The following is a 15,206-nucleotide window of genomic DNA, read 5'->3' on the forward strand; positions in this document are numbered from 1 at the left end:
CAACCTTCCTAAGCCATCTGCATTTCATCTGCAAGTCACAAGCTTGTTCTCAGCCCAGTCCCCAGAGAGTCTGTCCTGTCACATGGCTTTGCAGCACGACATCTCTGAGCAGAGACACAGTCAGCTATAGGAGAACAAGGGCTTAACTACTCTCTGGGGCCAGATGCATCAGTCCCCTGGAGTCCCTTGACACTGGCACCCTGGGAAAGCGCCTCTCTGGTTACCTTCCATCTGCTGCTGCAATCCCAAGACCTCCTGGGTAGGAGGAGGCCTGGCCTAGGAATACAGAGGACACCCACAGGTCTTCCTGGACGTTGGTGAAAACACCAGGGGGCAGCAGGGAGAAGGACACCCTTGGGAGAGACTGGGGCTTGGACATTCTCATAGCCGGCTAGACACAGTATTCCATTCATTCATTCGTTTGTTTTTTTTCCAGACAGGTTTTCTCTGTGTAATAGCCCTGGCTGTCCTGGAGCTCTCTCTGTAGACCAGGCTGGCCTCAAACTCACAGAGATCCACCTGCCTCTAACTCCAGGGTTACTAGAACTAAAGAGGAGCAGTCAGCCACGACCTGGCTGGACACAGTATTTCACAAGTTATACCATTTGTTTCTAATGACGGGTATGACAAACTGCTCAATAAACAGTGGTAGGAAAATGTGCTGTGTTGAAAAAGAAAACAAGGGCTGGTGAGATGGTTCAGTGGGTAAGAGCACCCGACTGCTCTTCCGAAGGTCTGGAGTTCAAATCCCAGCAACCACATGGTGGCTCACAACCATCTGTAACAAGATCTGACTCCCTCTTCTGAAGTGTCTGAAGACAGCTACAGTGTACTTACATATAATAAATAAATAAATCTAAAAAAGAAAAAGAAAAAGAAAACAAAAAAACAAAACAAAACTGGTGCCTATTTTACAGCAGCTGCAAAAAAGAAACCCTAGCATCCTTTGTCATTAACACAATAGCTAAAAAAAATATGCACAGGGAATCTAGATGATCCTGGGAGGTAGAGAGAAAGAGAGCTCTGGATGAGGCTGGAGGTATAGGCAGTGGTAGCGTGCATGTTTAATCTATACAGTGCCTTATTCCAATCCCCAACACCAACAGCCTGAGAAAGGGAAGAGAGGACACCAAAAGATACGGCCATGGACACATACTATGTAACTGTTGAATGCACTGTGTTCAGCAACAGCAAAAGGCCTGGAAAATTACACTCAGAAAAATATCATGTCTTAAAGGCAACAGTGTAAAGTCCACCATATCAGCTAAAGGATCCATGACAGGTTACAGTTTTACTTAATGTCCGTGTGCTCCTGCCAACGTGTGCACTGAAAGAACACATGCGTGCAAGAGACAGCCACAATACCAGCCGGTGTCCTAGGCTGATTGACAGCCCACGTCCAAACTGTATTACAATTTCACCTAAATCCTAGGAAGGCTTATTGCATGGGCTGTCATCATCTGGCTGGGCAGCTACCAACTCAAGAGTCTAGAAAACAGACACAGAGTGGGCGGAAAAACAAACGCCCCACAAAGAAGGTAAAAAAAATCCGGGCTTGCAGGAGGGTTTCCCATCTGCAGCAAGGCAGCTGCAAGAGAGAAAGAGAAATGACACACTGGTTAAGCAGGCCACGGGTGACTTCACCAAGTCACAGCCCTCCTGCAAAGTGTAACACTGGAAAGCCAAGGCTAACAGGAGGTGCGCCATAGTCCAGTGGGCCAGCCTCAGCCTTCGTCAGCATCACTCGGGCCCCTGTGAAAAGCATGGACCCCCATGCTTCTGGCTGTGCTGGGTCAGTCTGCAGGGACACTGGAGATCCTGCATCTTCCCATAAGCTCCCAGGTGATGCTGATGCTGCCCTTCTGACTATCCTGCTGTGAGAGCTGATACCATAGTGACCAAAGATGCTTCACACGCATCTTCAACGACAGGAATTGTAATAGCATCCTTGAGAAACTGCTGTAAGAACGGGAGCAATCCTTCTTCATGCATGGGAGGACCAACTGCAAAGTACAGTGGTTCCTGAGAGCCAGGTTTGGATCCTGCTGGACGCCAGTAGCTTTGCCATCCTAGACGGGTTAGTCAAAGTACCTCAGCTTGAGCCCCCTCACAAGGGATAAACTAGAGGCAATAGCTAATTTCTCACCAACTGGGAAGTAGAAATGGGACTCACCCCAGACAGCAATGTAAAATAATTACCCTTTTTTATTTTAAAGTCTATCTATAAGCCTGACTGTAACACAATATAGACCAGGTTGGCCTCGAACTCAGGGGTCCACCTGCCTCTGCCTACTCAGTGCTGGTATTGACAGCTTAAAGGCTGTGATACCACACTCAGCTATTCCGTACATAGTTTAAGACCGTGTATTGACAGATGTGGTGGCTCATACCTATAATCCCAGCACTGTGGAAACCGAGGCTGTAAGGAAGATTGCTGTGCATTCGAGGACTTCCAGACCAGCCTGTGCTACAGGGTGAGGCTGTCTCAAGCAAACAAACAACAGCCGATTGTGCCTTGCTACCTTATCCTAGCTGGTCTCAGCTCCATAGCTGCTCAAGTCATCCTCCCACCTTAGCCTTCCAAGAGACAGGGACTGGAGGTATGTGCCACCCACACCCAGCTCTCGCTTCACCTCCATTCTGAAAGTCCGCTCACAGGAAAATCATCAGGAGGTCTGTGTATTGCCAAAAGCTCGGGAGACCAAGACAGCCCACCCGCTCTGAGTTATGTATTTTTTTTTTAAATTCATTTCACCACATTCCTTCTTCCCGCAAGCTCCTCTTGACCGAGTGTCCAAAATCGGATCCTGCACACACTGCATCAGCAGTTAAAAACAGTAGTAAATGACTCTGAAGCTCCCTAGGTTTTCACATTTTAAAAAGGTAACATTAGAACGTGAGGAAGATGAAATGGCGGAGGTCAAGGAATAAAAACTATTCTTGTTAGCCAAGCGTGTACTAGCCAGCCCAGGCTACTAGGCGGAAAACTACTTAGGAATGTCATCTATCTAAACCTCTTCACCTGTTTCCTACAAAAAGAGGGGTGGGGCGGAGACCAGATCAGGGAACCCATCAGTGGTTTTAGGCATGGAAACCTTGACTCCTGTCTCTGAACACATCTTGGTAAGACCCCCAACAGGCTTCCGAAACTCATTCCCAAGAGGGATATGGCCATCAAAGGCAGAAATGAAAAGTCCATCTAACAGGGGAAAATGTACTCCACTATGGCTGCGTTTCTGTCAAGAGGAAAACATCATGTTGATCTTGCTCAAGAGTAGTGTCCCCATTCGTAACTAAATAAAACATCGTAATAAAGTGACCTTTTAACTCACAGCCATACTTAGGTACTAGGACACACACAGAGGGGCCAGAAGGAGAGACGGGATCCTAGAAGTTAAACTTCCTTACACACACACACACACACACACACACACACACACAGGCAATCAATGGACCTGAAAGATGTCTGGTAAGGTGTTTCAGAAGGCCATGGGGACAACAGAGTTTGGCGTTCGCCCAGAACTCTAACTTCAGCTGCTTTTTGATAAGCCCATCTGTTCACTGCTGCTTAAAGAGAAATAAAGAGGTGCAGTTTGGGTGAGGGAGTTGTGCAAGCCCTGAGCCGGGATGGGAAGCTAGCGAAGGTGGGCATACAGAGCCCGCCCTCCAGGGCACCCCCGCACCTCCCATGGATCCCCACGGTTTCGGGTGGGCGCCACCTGCGTCTGCCACCGGTCCCCGCGTGCCCCTCCTGGAGGAGAGCGGCACGGGCGTGGGGTGCGGGCGGGGACCGCAGGCCGCGTGGCGCACGCGCGACAAGGAGCCCGGAGTGTAAGGCTGTGCAGGAAACGCATCCTCCGACCATCAGGGACCGGCGCTGAGCATCGGACACGCGGCTAAGCCGACGCGGAGCATCTCGTGGACGGAGGAACGGGCCCGGACCCGGCACTCACCAGAAGAACACGCGCGAGCAGAGGTTGGCGTCCTGCAGCGGGTTGGGTTTCACCTCGGTGTGCACCGGCAGCATCTCGCCCGCGGTGCGCGCGGCCGGGCGGCGGCTCCGGGAAGCGCGGGTGAGGATGCTCGAGCTCCGGCCTCGGCCGGAGCCTCGCAGGCAAGCAGCGGCTTCCGGGAACCAAGCGCCGGCCCGCCCTGACCCCGCCTCTCGGGGCTCCTCGGGGCGCCCGCTACGCGCTGTCGCCGCCGCCTCCTCGAGCCTGGGAGAAGCGTGTCGCGTGAGAGCGCAGGGGGACGGCCGCTGGGGAAACGACAGAGACCAACCGCGCGCAGGTGACCGGGGGCGGCTCGGGGAACGCGGAGCCGGGCGGGGAAGCCGCACGTGCTTGAGACCCGTTGCAAACTTTGCCGAAGTTTAAGATCAGCACCCAAGCACCACCCTGAAGGTGGCGGGGGCGGTACCGGCTGTGCCCGCCCCCGCGCTCGGAAACGCCCCCTAGGCTTTGCGCTCCTGGAGATCTGGTGAAAGCCGCCTGGCTTTGCCTGCGGTCCCCTGGCATGCTGCCCTCATCAGGACCAAATAGGGTGCTGTGGGAGATTGTTCCACCTGCAGGCCAAGAGTCGGACCTGGAACAACAGCAAGGTTTATCAGATTGCCTTTGCAGACCTTAAAGCCGTGAAGACCGTCAGGCCACCCGATATTAGGACACAAGGATTTGGGGAGATGAATAGAGTGCTACCATTTCGGACGGCTTCTTGACCTTTCCTACATTGCTTGGCATGGCGGACCTGTGTAAGCAGTTGGCTGTCCTCTTAGATTAGGTAAGGGAAATCAGATAATACGCTGCCTGGCATGTTTCTTTCACGGAGCCCTGAGAGGCTCCCAGAGGATCCGTGGCAAAGGGAACCGATGTTACAGGACACCTTGCTGTGCCTTTCTATAAGCCTACTCCGCTTCTAATTTACTTTTCGAAATGGTTATTACTATTTTACTGAATAAATTCAGACTCAAAAGATCTAGCTTGTCCGAGATCTTAAGGTTAGTGATGATGAAATCTGACTTGTACTCAAGCTGGCATAAGAAGTGCCAGGGTGCCCCGACACAGTGAGGAAGGTATGGGTCCTGGCTCGTGGACTAGTGTTCACAAGCCCAGGGTTCTGGCGTGGCCGTGTTAACTGCCTCTGCTGCTTTGGTTCACTTCAGCGCTGGGTAAGGAAAGAAGAGCGGTTTCGAATTCATGGCCCTAGTGACAATTTCACCGGTCCTTTTGCTGTGAGAAAATACTCTGACCAGAAGCAGCTTGGATAAGAAAGAGTTTATTTCAGGCTTACACTTGCAGGTAATAAACAGTCTATCACGGAGAGAAGTCGGGCCCAGAGCTGAAACAACAACAACCCTGTTGGCCTGTTGGTGCTGACTCCAGCCTGCAGTGGGCTGGGTCCTCATGCCATCTCCAATGGGTCATTCTCTCACAGCTGCCATCAGCCAAGCCCATCTGGGCAGTTCTTTACTTGAAGTTCCTAATTTTCTGGTGACTCTAGGTTGTGTCTGGTTGACAATTAAAAAAAAAAAAAAAAAAAAAAAAAGCCGGGCATGGTGGCCCATGCTTTTAATCCCAGCACTCGGGAGGCAGAGGCAGGCAGATTTCTGAGTTCGAGGCCAGCCTAGTCTACAAAGTGAGTTCCAGGACAGCCAGAGCTATACAGAGAAACCCTATCTCAAAAAACCAAAAAAAAAATCTAAATGAATAAATGAATAAATAAATAAATAAATAAATAAAAATAAAAGTCAACTAACTTAGCTTTCTTTGGTCATTTCCCATATGCGCTTATTTAAGTGTATAGCAATAGTTTGTGCAGAGTGTCTTGGTATAAATAAGCAGTTGTTTAGAAGTCAAGTCATATGTAGTGCCCACAGCTTTAATCCCATTAGTTTGGAAGTGGAGACAGGAGAAACAACAACTCCAGGCCATCTTTGATGGGACAGAGAGTTCCTCACCAGCCAGACATACATGAGAGGCCCTGTCTCAGGGAGCAAAATTAAATCAGTATAGATAAAGTAATTAGCCAGACAGCAGCCCTCGAGTCCGAGGCAGGAAAAGATGGAGTTCGAGATCGGTGGGGTACCTAGGGAGTTCTAGGTTTAACTGGATGCATGCAGAGACGGTTTCAGAGAGAAGAATTGAAACAGGGTCTCATGTGTCCCAGGGTAGCCTCTTAATTCCATAAACCAGTAACCAAGGATGGCCTTGACCCCTGATCTCTCCCTTCATCTGCCTCCCAGGTGCTGGGAACATGCCCGTTATAAATGAGTTTTTGAGCTGGGAGGACATCCCAGTAGGTAGACTGTTTGCCTTACAAGCACAATGGGCCAAATTCCTCCCACTCTCCAAAAGGCAGGCATGGTGGCACTCATTCCCTCATGGGAAGGAAGGCAAGGATTCCTGAGGCCCTTACCCTAATTCACAAGTTCCAGTGCAATTAGAAATCCTGTTTCAAACAAAGCATAGAAAGTAGATAGTATTTGAGTAGCAACAAGCTTACACACACACACACACACAATTATACAGATACATAATAGGTAGATATAAAATCCCAGCTACTCAGGAGGCTGAGGCAACAGAAGAATGTCTTGAGTTAAGAACTCTAGGACCAACCTGAACAAACCTGTCTTTTGAAAATTAATTAATTATTAATTAAAACTCAGGAACATAAATTAGCAAAATGTTGATGGTTTTGAACTGAATGAAGTTTGAGACATGGCATGTTGGGGCATTCCATGCGTGTTTTCAGACTTCCCACTGCAGGAAGGTAAGTGTTTCCATTGGAATGCAGAGCTGACCATCCAGTGGCCTCCTTCTCTGCGGTTTCTCAGATAAGGCATACATAAAAATCAACAGTCCTTACCTAAAGGCCTTACCTAATTTCTGGTGCTCTTTAAAATGTCCTGCATTGTCTAACCCAGGTGTTTAATTGTCTGCCAGTTCTACTTCAAAGCCTGAAAATTAGTTTGCGAAGTTAGAAATCTAGTGACTTGCCTTGTGTCTGCCCCATCCCCTGTGACAGGGGACCCTGCTGGGACTACGATTTGGAGGCTCCAAGCCACCAAGGAGCTTAGTCCCTTCAGTGTCTAGGGAGTAGCATGCTGACTTTTCATTTTTTAAACTAAGCTATTTTGAAACTTCTTAACATTCTTTTCTGAACATTAATTAACTAATGAGACATTTAGAAGACTTACTAAGCACCATTGTCTCAGTAAAGAGAGGGGCATTATGGGAATGGGGTTTCCATTCTTCCTTAATCTCTGGCCTTCCTTGCTCTCACTTTTCTCTGGTCTGCAATGAGATTCTGATTCCCTGCTTTTTGCCAGGTCACTGTGAGCCTCTCAGCTCCTCACTGCATTCTGAAGGCAGTGTACAAATGAGAAGGGCTGGGATTTACAAATCCTGGGGACTGGGGTATAGTTCTTGGTGAGTGATTGCTTAGCGTGAGGCCCTGGGTTGAATCCTCAGCACCACAAAAAATATGGACATGTGTATGTGTACCATGTGTGCGGGTGTGTGTGGGTGTGTAGAGAGAGAGCCTGTGTGTTTTCATTTAGTGAGTGCCTCCTTTGTACTACAGTTTGGCCAAACACTAGCATGCAAAGGTAGAAGAAGGGCCTCTATTTGCGGTTGTTTACTGGCTTGAAGTAATCCAGCATTATGAGTAAAAACAGAAACAATAACAAGTGGCGGAGCAGAAGAAACTGAGCAGCCCACATCACTGACAGAGTGGTGTAGCTGGTAGAGACTAAGGCAGGCAGGCTGAATGTCCTTCAGAAGCTGGAGTCAGGAGTGACTCAGCAGCTCCCCTGCTGGGAACACAGCCAAGGGAAATGAAAGAGCATGTCAGCGGGAAAGCTCACTGCTCCAGCACTCACACTACAGCAGCGTTGCTCAGAAGTGAGGGGAAGACCACATGCCCGTGAGGGGCGCATCAGACGTGGCACGTCCATATCACAAAATGTTGGCACTTCGTAAAGAACAGATCATGCATGTGTGTTAACAACGTGAGGGAACGTGTTCACGATACCATGCTAGGGAGCTGGAGAGATGGCTCAGTGGTTAAATGCACACGTTTCATCAGAGGACCAGGGTTCCATTCCATGCACCTACATGTTGGCTCACAGCCATCTTTAACCCCAGTTCTAGACTCTCTTTTGATCTCTGCTGGAACTGGGCATGAATGTGGTGTACACACACAAAGGCAAAACATTCCTATGTGTAAAGTTTAAGTTTTTAAAATACATAAGACATTTTTTAAATGTGGGTGGGTGGAGTTGTGGTTCTGTGTGTACCACACACACATAGGCTGTATTCTGTCTGGACTCTACCCCCACAGTTACCTGGCAACAGCCAGGTAGGCCTGGCCCACTATAGAAGGGGCTGTTTGCCCCCCCCCCCTTAATCTTATACTCTTGCCTTTTGCCCCTTGCTCCCCCTCTCTCCTCACTCCCGCCCCTCCCCCTCTTCATGTAGTCATGGCTGGCCTCTACTTCTCTACTCTCTCACTCTCTCTGCCTTTCTCTGCCTCTACTACTCTTTTAATTCCCCTCCCCAAGCCCTGAATAACTCTATTCTATACTATACCATCATGTGGCTGGTCCCTCAGGGGGAAGGGATGGCTTGGCATGGGCCCACTGAGGCACCCCCTCCCCCCATCCCTCGCCACACCCCCATAGAACATAATCATATCTCTTTATCTTTTTATAATCACAACATAGACCAAACTTGGGCCACCGAGATGGCTTAGTGGATGAAGGCAGTTGCCACCAAGCCAGACAACCGGAGTTCAATTCCTAGTCCCTGCACAGCAAAGGGGAACACTATCTCACACAAGTTGTCGTCTGAGTTCCACGTGTGCACAATGACACACATGCACACACACACACACACCCCACAGAAACACAATAAATAAAATATAAGTTTTTACAGAGCTGTTCCAAATACCATGCAATGAAATAACAGAAAACATAGCACACTAAGAGACCCATTGCTCTGAGGAAAAACAAACAAACCACAGAAGTCAGCTCAAAGGTCTGTTTTGGCTCAGACACCCTGAGTTTCTGTCCAAGGTCACTTGGTCCAGTTGCTTTGCTCTGTGGTAACCTCATGATGATCCCAGCTTGAGGCTGAGGAAGATTTTCAACTCAGTCTTTTTTAGGTAAGCAAGTGGGGAAGGGTATCCCAGCATCCACTTCAAATCAAATGACCAAGCTCCTTCCAGGAGGAAAGTGGTAATTAAGGTCTTCTAGGTGATCCTAATATGCAGACATGGCTGATAAAAAGAATTCTATGTGCTTAACAGCCATTACAGGATATGTGTAGTTACTGAAGGAAAGGCAAGCCAGAGGCACAGCTCGGTGTAGCTCTTGCTACCTTTGCCTAGGAGGTAGAGGGCCTTGGGTTCCATCCCCAGCACATCATCATCATCATCATCATAATAATAATAATGGAAGAAGAAGAAATGTTGGAGAACATTAATAAAGATTTCTACAGAGATGGCTTGATGGAAGTGGTGCAGAAAAATTAATAAAGAGCTTGAAAATTCAGAATGTCACCAGATGTTCATGGTTCCAAGGGGCCAGAAAAGGCCAGTGTCCAGAGAAAGTCTAACAAACAAGATTCTAAGATGCTACACTGTCACCCTGCCTGGTTGAAACAGATGCTTGGGAGCAAGTTATTGGTTTATGGGGCTCTGAATCCTAAGAAGTTGAACGTCATTCTCTCTTTTTAATTTTTATTTAATTTGAGACTAGGTTTCTTAAATCCTAGGCTAGCCTTGGCCTTGTTATGTATCTGAAGATTGCCTTGAACTTCTGGTGTCTCTGTCTTCTGATTGCTGGGACAACAGGTGTGCCTTACCACATCTGGCTTTGTGCAGAGCTGGAGATCAAACTCACAGAGCTTTATGAATGATAGACGAAGCACTCCAACTGAGCTACATATCCATCCCTACATCTCCAGCCCCAAGAAAAAGGGTTTTGGTTGGGAGTTTCTATTCTCTTAGGAGACTTGGGGAGAGGGGTTGAGACAGGTCTCACATAGCTCTGGCTAGCCTCAATCTATAACCGAGTTTCCTGTGTAACCAAGGATGGTTTTGAACTTCTGTTCTTCCCGCTGTATTCTGTGAATAACAATAACCACTGTCTCTCTATTTCTGAAAGAAAAAATTGACATAAGTGTGAAATACGGATCCAAGAATAGAGAATGACCCAATAAAGTGTAGCAGATAGGAAAGTACAATGAGAGGCTAGAGTAGACCAGGAGAAGGGACCAGAGAGGACAACCAACAGGAGTCACTTCTGGGAACTCAAAGGATCGTGTCGTTAGAAATTAGTCAGGACTCGTTAAATACTTTTGGAAATGTTCTGAAAGCAGAGCAAGCAGAAGAAGGTGCCGTTCTACATCCCTAGTTTAAGTAACTGGAAACACATGGTTATCACTCCAGGAAAGAGTAACCAACCTAGCTTTGATAAATCTGGATATCTTTGGTAATTCCAAAATTTAGAGACAAAATGCAGATGCTATCTTATACTAACCTTTGAGATTATTTGTAGAGATGTTTGAGACTCAAAGTCATGAATACCCCTGTTAAGTATGTGCTAAATGCTAATGAAAAAAATGAAGGTCTCCTTCAGAACTCTCTCTGGTTAACTTGTTGTCACTGTTCTAGAGTTCCACCTGCTGTGACCTACATCAATGGTTTGATACTTTGGTGGGATGTTTAAAGATATCAACAATAAATACCTTTTCCTCCTGCCTAAATACAGAACCGGTTGCGAGGGAAGCAGAAGCTAATTCACTCCTGAAATACATTAAGTCTTGCTCTGCCCTGAGGACAGGAATCTTAATGATATTTGACCCTAAAATAAACTGCAGTCATCCAGTCACCAGCAAAGGCCTCCCAAAAGACCCCCCAGCTCCTCCTTCTACACGCTTCCGGTGGCTGGAATGTAAAAGGGAAGAGGAATAGTCAAGAGTGTCCCTTGGCTAAATGTCCCACTTGGAAACCTGAATGGCAGGGAGTAAGTGGTCCGCCAGCTCTCAGGGCCAACCAACTCTTACCTGTGTTAAAGGCTGAAATTACCAGTTAGACGTCTTACTTGCCTTTATTTTTCCATAAATTAGAGTCCATGTTCCCATGGTCTCAACAGAAGAGATGGGTTTTATAGACCAGAGGTGGATAGAAAGAAACGGAAACAAAGAACAACAGAAGCAAAAATGGACTGGCCACCTCAGCTACTCTTTTCATAAGATGGGGGTCGGGGGAGCAAGCAATGGGAATTGTTGTCAAGAGGGCTACAGACGACCTCGGATTAACTGCTTGTGTAAGAATTAAGGCGGGGAGGTAGGGAAATGCAAATGAAAGCTGCTCCGAGATTCCATCTTCAGTCAGAGCAGCCAAGGTCAATAAAGCACATGACAGCTCATGCTGACAAGGGATCTGGAGCAAGAGGAAACGTCAGCCTTTGCGGGTGGGCGAGCCAAGCCATACAGCCACTGTGGGAATCTGTGTGGACGCTCCTCGGGGAGCTGTAGCTAGATCCACCTCAAGATCGCGGGCAGAGACGCTAGGGCGCCCAAACGATCGCTGCTGCCCTGTACCTCATTAGCCAGAAACCGGAAAAGACCTGCCTGTCCGTCAACAGAGGAGTGGATGGCTAAGGTGTGGTACATTTACACAACGGGATAGCATCCAGCTTTTAAAACCCGAAATCACGATGAGACAGACGAGCTCGTAGGTGAGTGATGTGAAGGAATCTGGAAGCATCAAGGTCTCTAGAGGCTTAGGAAATAATAGGATCTCTTTGCAGCCTGCTCACCCTACTGTAGCAGAAACTGTCGCTTTCCGGCCCGGTTTTTTTGTCTCTGAGAGGGTCAAGAGTTGAAAAAGTATCCGGCTCATTAACATCTCTTTGCTTAAGGGCCCTTTCTGGCACTGGGGCCACACACCAGTCAAAACACCTCAACCTGTGACCAAGGCAAGCACGTGAATATCCCAAATCGGCTGCCTCACCATTGGAAGTCTGTCTGCCAGTGTTGTTGACAGGGTAGGATCCCGATGCCCTGCTGCTCCCCTGCCCCACTCTGAGTTGTTTATCTCCCATAAGAAAGGGAAAGCTAAGGGGACACGGGAAGGAGACCATAGCCCTTGAGTACAGTTGAAGCCTCCCAAACCTGATTTTTTTTTACACTGACTGTAGATTTAAATGATAAAATTTAGACACACAGGGTGTTTTGTTTTGTTTTGTTCTGTTCTGCTTTGTTTCTGTTCTTATATCTTACTAAAATCTAAAATTATGCAGTTTGTGTCATTTTATATTTCAATGGACAACATTGTCCTCACCAGTGGATGACCATTGACACCACTCATTTCACCTTCCAAAAGAGTGCGCAGGTCATGTGACCATGCCTGTTCGATCAGGGGTTATAAACACTGGCTGCTCTTCCCAAGGACAGATATTGACCCCAGCACCCTCATCCCTTGCCAACTCTCTGTCCCTCCAGTTCCTGGAGATCCAACACCCTCTTTTGACCTCTGCCTGAACCAAAAATTCACATCATACACATATATACATTTGGGCAAAACTCTCACACCCTAATAATAAAACTAAATCTGTAGGCTAAATAAAACAAACTTGGCTTTTCAGTGCTACCTGGGGCCCATTTCTTTTACACCACCCTAGAGAACTAGTACCAAGTGCCTCTTCAGAAAACAATTTCGCAAGATTTACTACGAGTTTTTTGATCCAAGCATTTCACTTTAGGAATTTTAATGACATCCAGGTGATAAGTCACTAACCTATGTGTTTATGAGTACCTAGAGACGGCTCCTTGGAGGGTGGCCGGAAGCCAGATGGTGGACAAGGAGCCAATCTAGAGCAAAGAGCTTCCAGCACAAAAGGCAAGGATGATGGTGAAGCAATTGGCAAGAGATCAATTGTGAAGAGATCAGCAAGACCGCAGGAGAGTTGAAAGACAGCCACATACAGTTCACAGCTTCTCTGACCTATGTCTCGGGATCCTCTACTAAATCAAGTAGACCCTTCAAATTGTCCAGGCCCACCCTCAGTGCTGAGGACTGAGCTAAGGCCTTTGTACTATAGTTGGCCTTCTTGTTTAGGAGACAGCAACGTCACTGTACGTCTAAGACTGCCCTAGAACTCCCAGCCTCAAGCTGATCTCATGCCCCAGTTTCCCAAACACCGGGACTACAGGCACAGCCCGCCATACCCAGCTTAGCACTCAGAGGCTTGGCTCTAGGTTTGCTTTCAAGTCCCCAAACAATAAAAATTAGAAAAATAGTCGTATGAGAATGCAAAACCACTGAGCCCACTCTGTTCCAGAATGCATGAAACTAAACAAGACCAAAACAAAATGTTCCAGAACTCTAACAGTAAATATTGTGAGATTATAGGTGATTAAAACTCAAAGCAAATATAGATCCTTCCAAGTTTTCTAAGTCAACCTTAAAATAAAGAAAGATTAAGTGTTTTTGTTTTTTAAGGAAGTAGTATAATTATTCCATACGACAGAGCGTGCGACAGGCTGAGAACATGGTGTAGCTGGAAGAGTTCTTGTGGGGCGGGAACGAAGCCCACACTTTATCCTCGGTACCCTATAACCCCAGCCTGGTGGAGCGTCCTGCAATCCCAGCACGCAGGAGGAGCAGAAGTTTAAGGTGATCCCCGGCTGTATAGAAAGTTCTAGGCTGTTCTGGGCTACGTGAGACACGGTCTCTAAAGCAAAGCAGAGGCCTTGTGAGTTTCAGAAGTTCTTCACAGCACAAAAGTCAACCATCGCCAAAGTCAGTTACCTCAGTTACAGCCACAACAGAAGTGAAGTACAGTAGGTTAAAAACTTAACTTTCCAAAGGAGCGCAGCACAGTCTAGGATCAGATTTCAAGCCAGGTGTTATGTCATGCACACTAAGGACTTGCTAGAACAATAGTTTTATTACCCTTATTCATTTGGTATGAGAGAGAGAGCATACGTGAGAGAGAGAGAACATACATGTATGTGTACATGTTCAGTGGTGCACATGGAGGTCAGAGGACAGCTGGCAGGACTCAGTTCTTCCCCAGGGTTCCAGCTCAGAGCTTCAGATTTGGAGTCATGTGTCTTTTATGAACCAGCCTGTTGACCTCAAAATAATTTTGTTTTCTTCCATAATATTTACTTTCCATTGAGAAGGAAGTGTACCTTTTCTTAGCCTGACAATAAATAGTGTTTGGAATCACATAAGTTTAGAACAAAGTGACATACACTCTCCATTGGGGGACACACAAACAAGATTTGGCCAAACTTCTTGCTCGCTCTGGCATCTTAGTCTTGCAGGAGTCCTCCCCATTTCCGCTCACATATATTAAGAGTCACCAGGCAAAAGTCAGGGATTACAGTCAATGAGTCAACAATTCTGCTGTACCTGATGTAATCTCATGCCACAAGGCTGGGCATGAACAAAGAGACCAAGAACAGGAGCCAAGGGCCTTGTCAGAGGAGGTTGGCACAGGGTCACCAGAGTCAAGTTGGTGGCATGGTTGGCAGGCAAGCTGTGTCCTGTAAACCCTAGAGTGTAGACATCGCCGCCAAAGCAGCAGAGAAGTCACCTTGTCCAGCACCCAGAGATGCCATTTCAAAAACAAAACAAGACAGTTCCTACCATAAAAAGTGCACTTTTGAAACGCATTTACGACAGACAGCTCAGCGGGTAAGGGGTAAAGAGCTTGCTGTGGTAACTTGAAAAGGAAGTAGACCTGGGGATAAGCATCTATCACCCCAGTGCTGAGTCCGCATGGGTGGAGATGAGATTTTTCCAGTTTGTACGCTTTATGTGAGAACAGCAATCCTTATTTTTCCACCCGTCGGCGGCATACGCTGAGTGAATGTTGGAAGCCTTTCTTCACTCCCGCTTACATATAAAATGTTAGCTATTCTTCAGGATGGACATCCCTCCCCTTGGTCTGCTGCCTTACACAACAAAGCTGATGAAAGGACATGTGTGCAGTGCGGTGCTTTGACTATGCTTGCCCAAGGGAGGAGTGGCACTGTTAGGAGGTGTGGCCGTGTTGGAGGAAGTGTATCACTGTGGGGCTGGGCAATGAGACCCTTGCCCTTCTAACCACATGGGAGCCAGTCTTCTCCTAGCAGCCTTCAGATGAAGATGTAGAACTCTCAGCTCCTCCTGCACCATGCCTGCCTGGA

General features: G+C 47.5%; 1 protein-coding gene across 4 annotated transcripts in view; it reads right to left on the reverse strand.

Moving 5' to 3' along the window:
• Positions 1-5,774, reverse strand: part of Abcc4 (ATP-binding cassette, sub-family C (CFTR/MRP), member 4) — a 225,165-nt gene extending 219,391 nt beyond the window's left edge. For 2 of the 4 annotated variants that reach the window (XR_874344.3, XM_006519010.4), the window contains exon 1: positions 3,954-5,774. Coding sequence is in view for 3 of the 4 variants with exons in the window: in XM_006519010.4 (XP_006519073.1) it covers positions 3,954-4,027 (74 nt within the window). In the remaining variant the exon portion in view is untranslated. The remainder of the gene's footprint in view (positions 1-3,953) is intronic. The other 2 variants (NM_001163676.1, NM_001033336.3) reach the window with 1 other exon arrangement.
• Positions 5,775-15,206: the final 9,432 nt, after the last annotated feature.

This window comes from Mus musculus, chromosome 14 (genome assembly GCF_000001635.26).
Source record: "Mus musculus strain C57BL/6J chromosome 14, GRCm38.p6 C57BL/6J".
NCBI classification, from domain to species: Eukaryota; Metazoa; Chordata; class Mammalia; order Rodentia; family Muridae; genus Mus; species Mus musculus.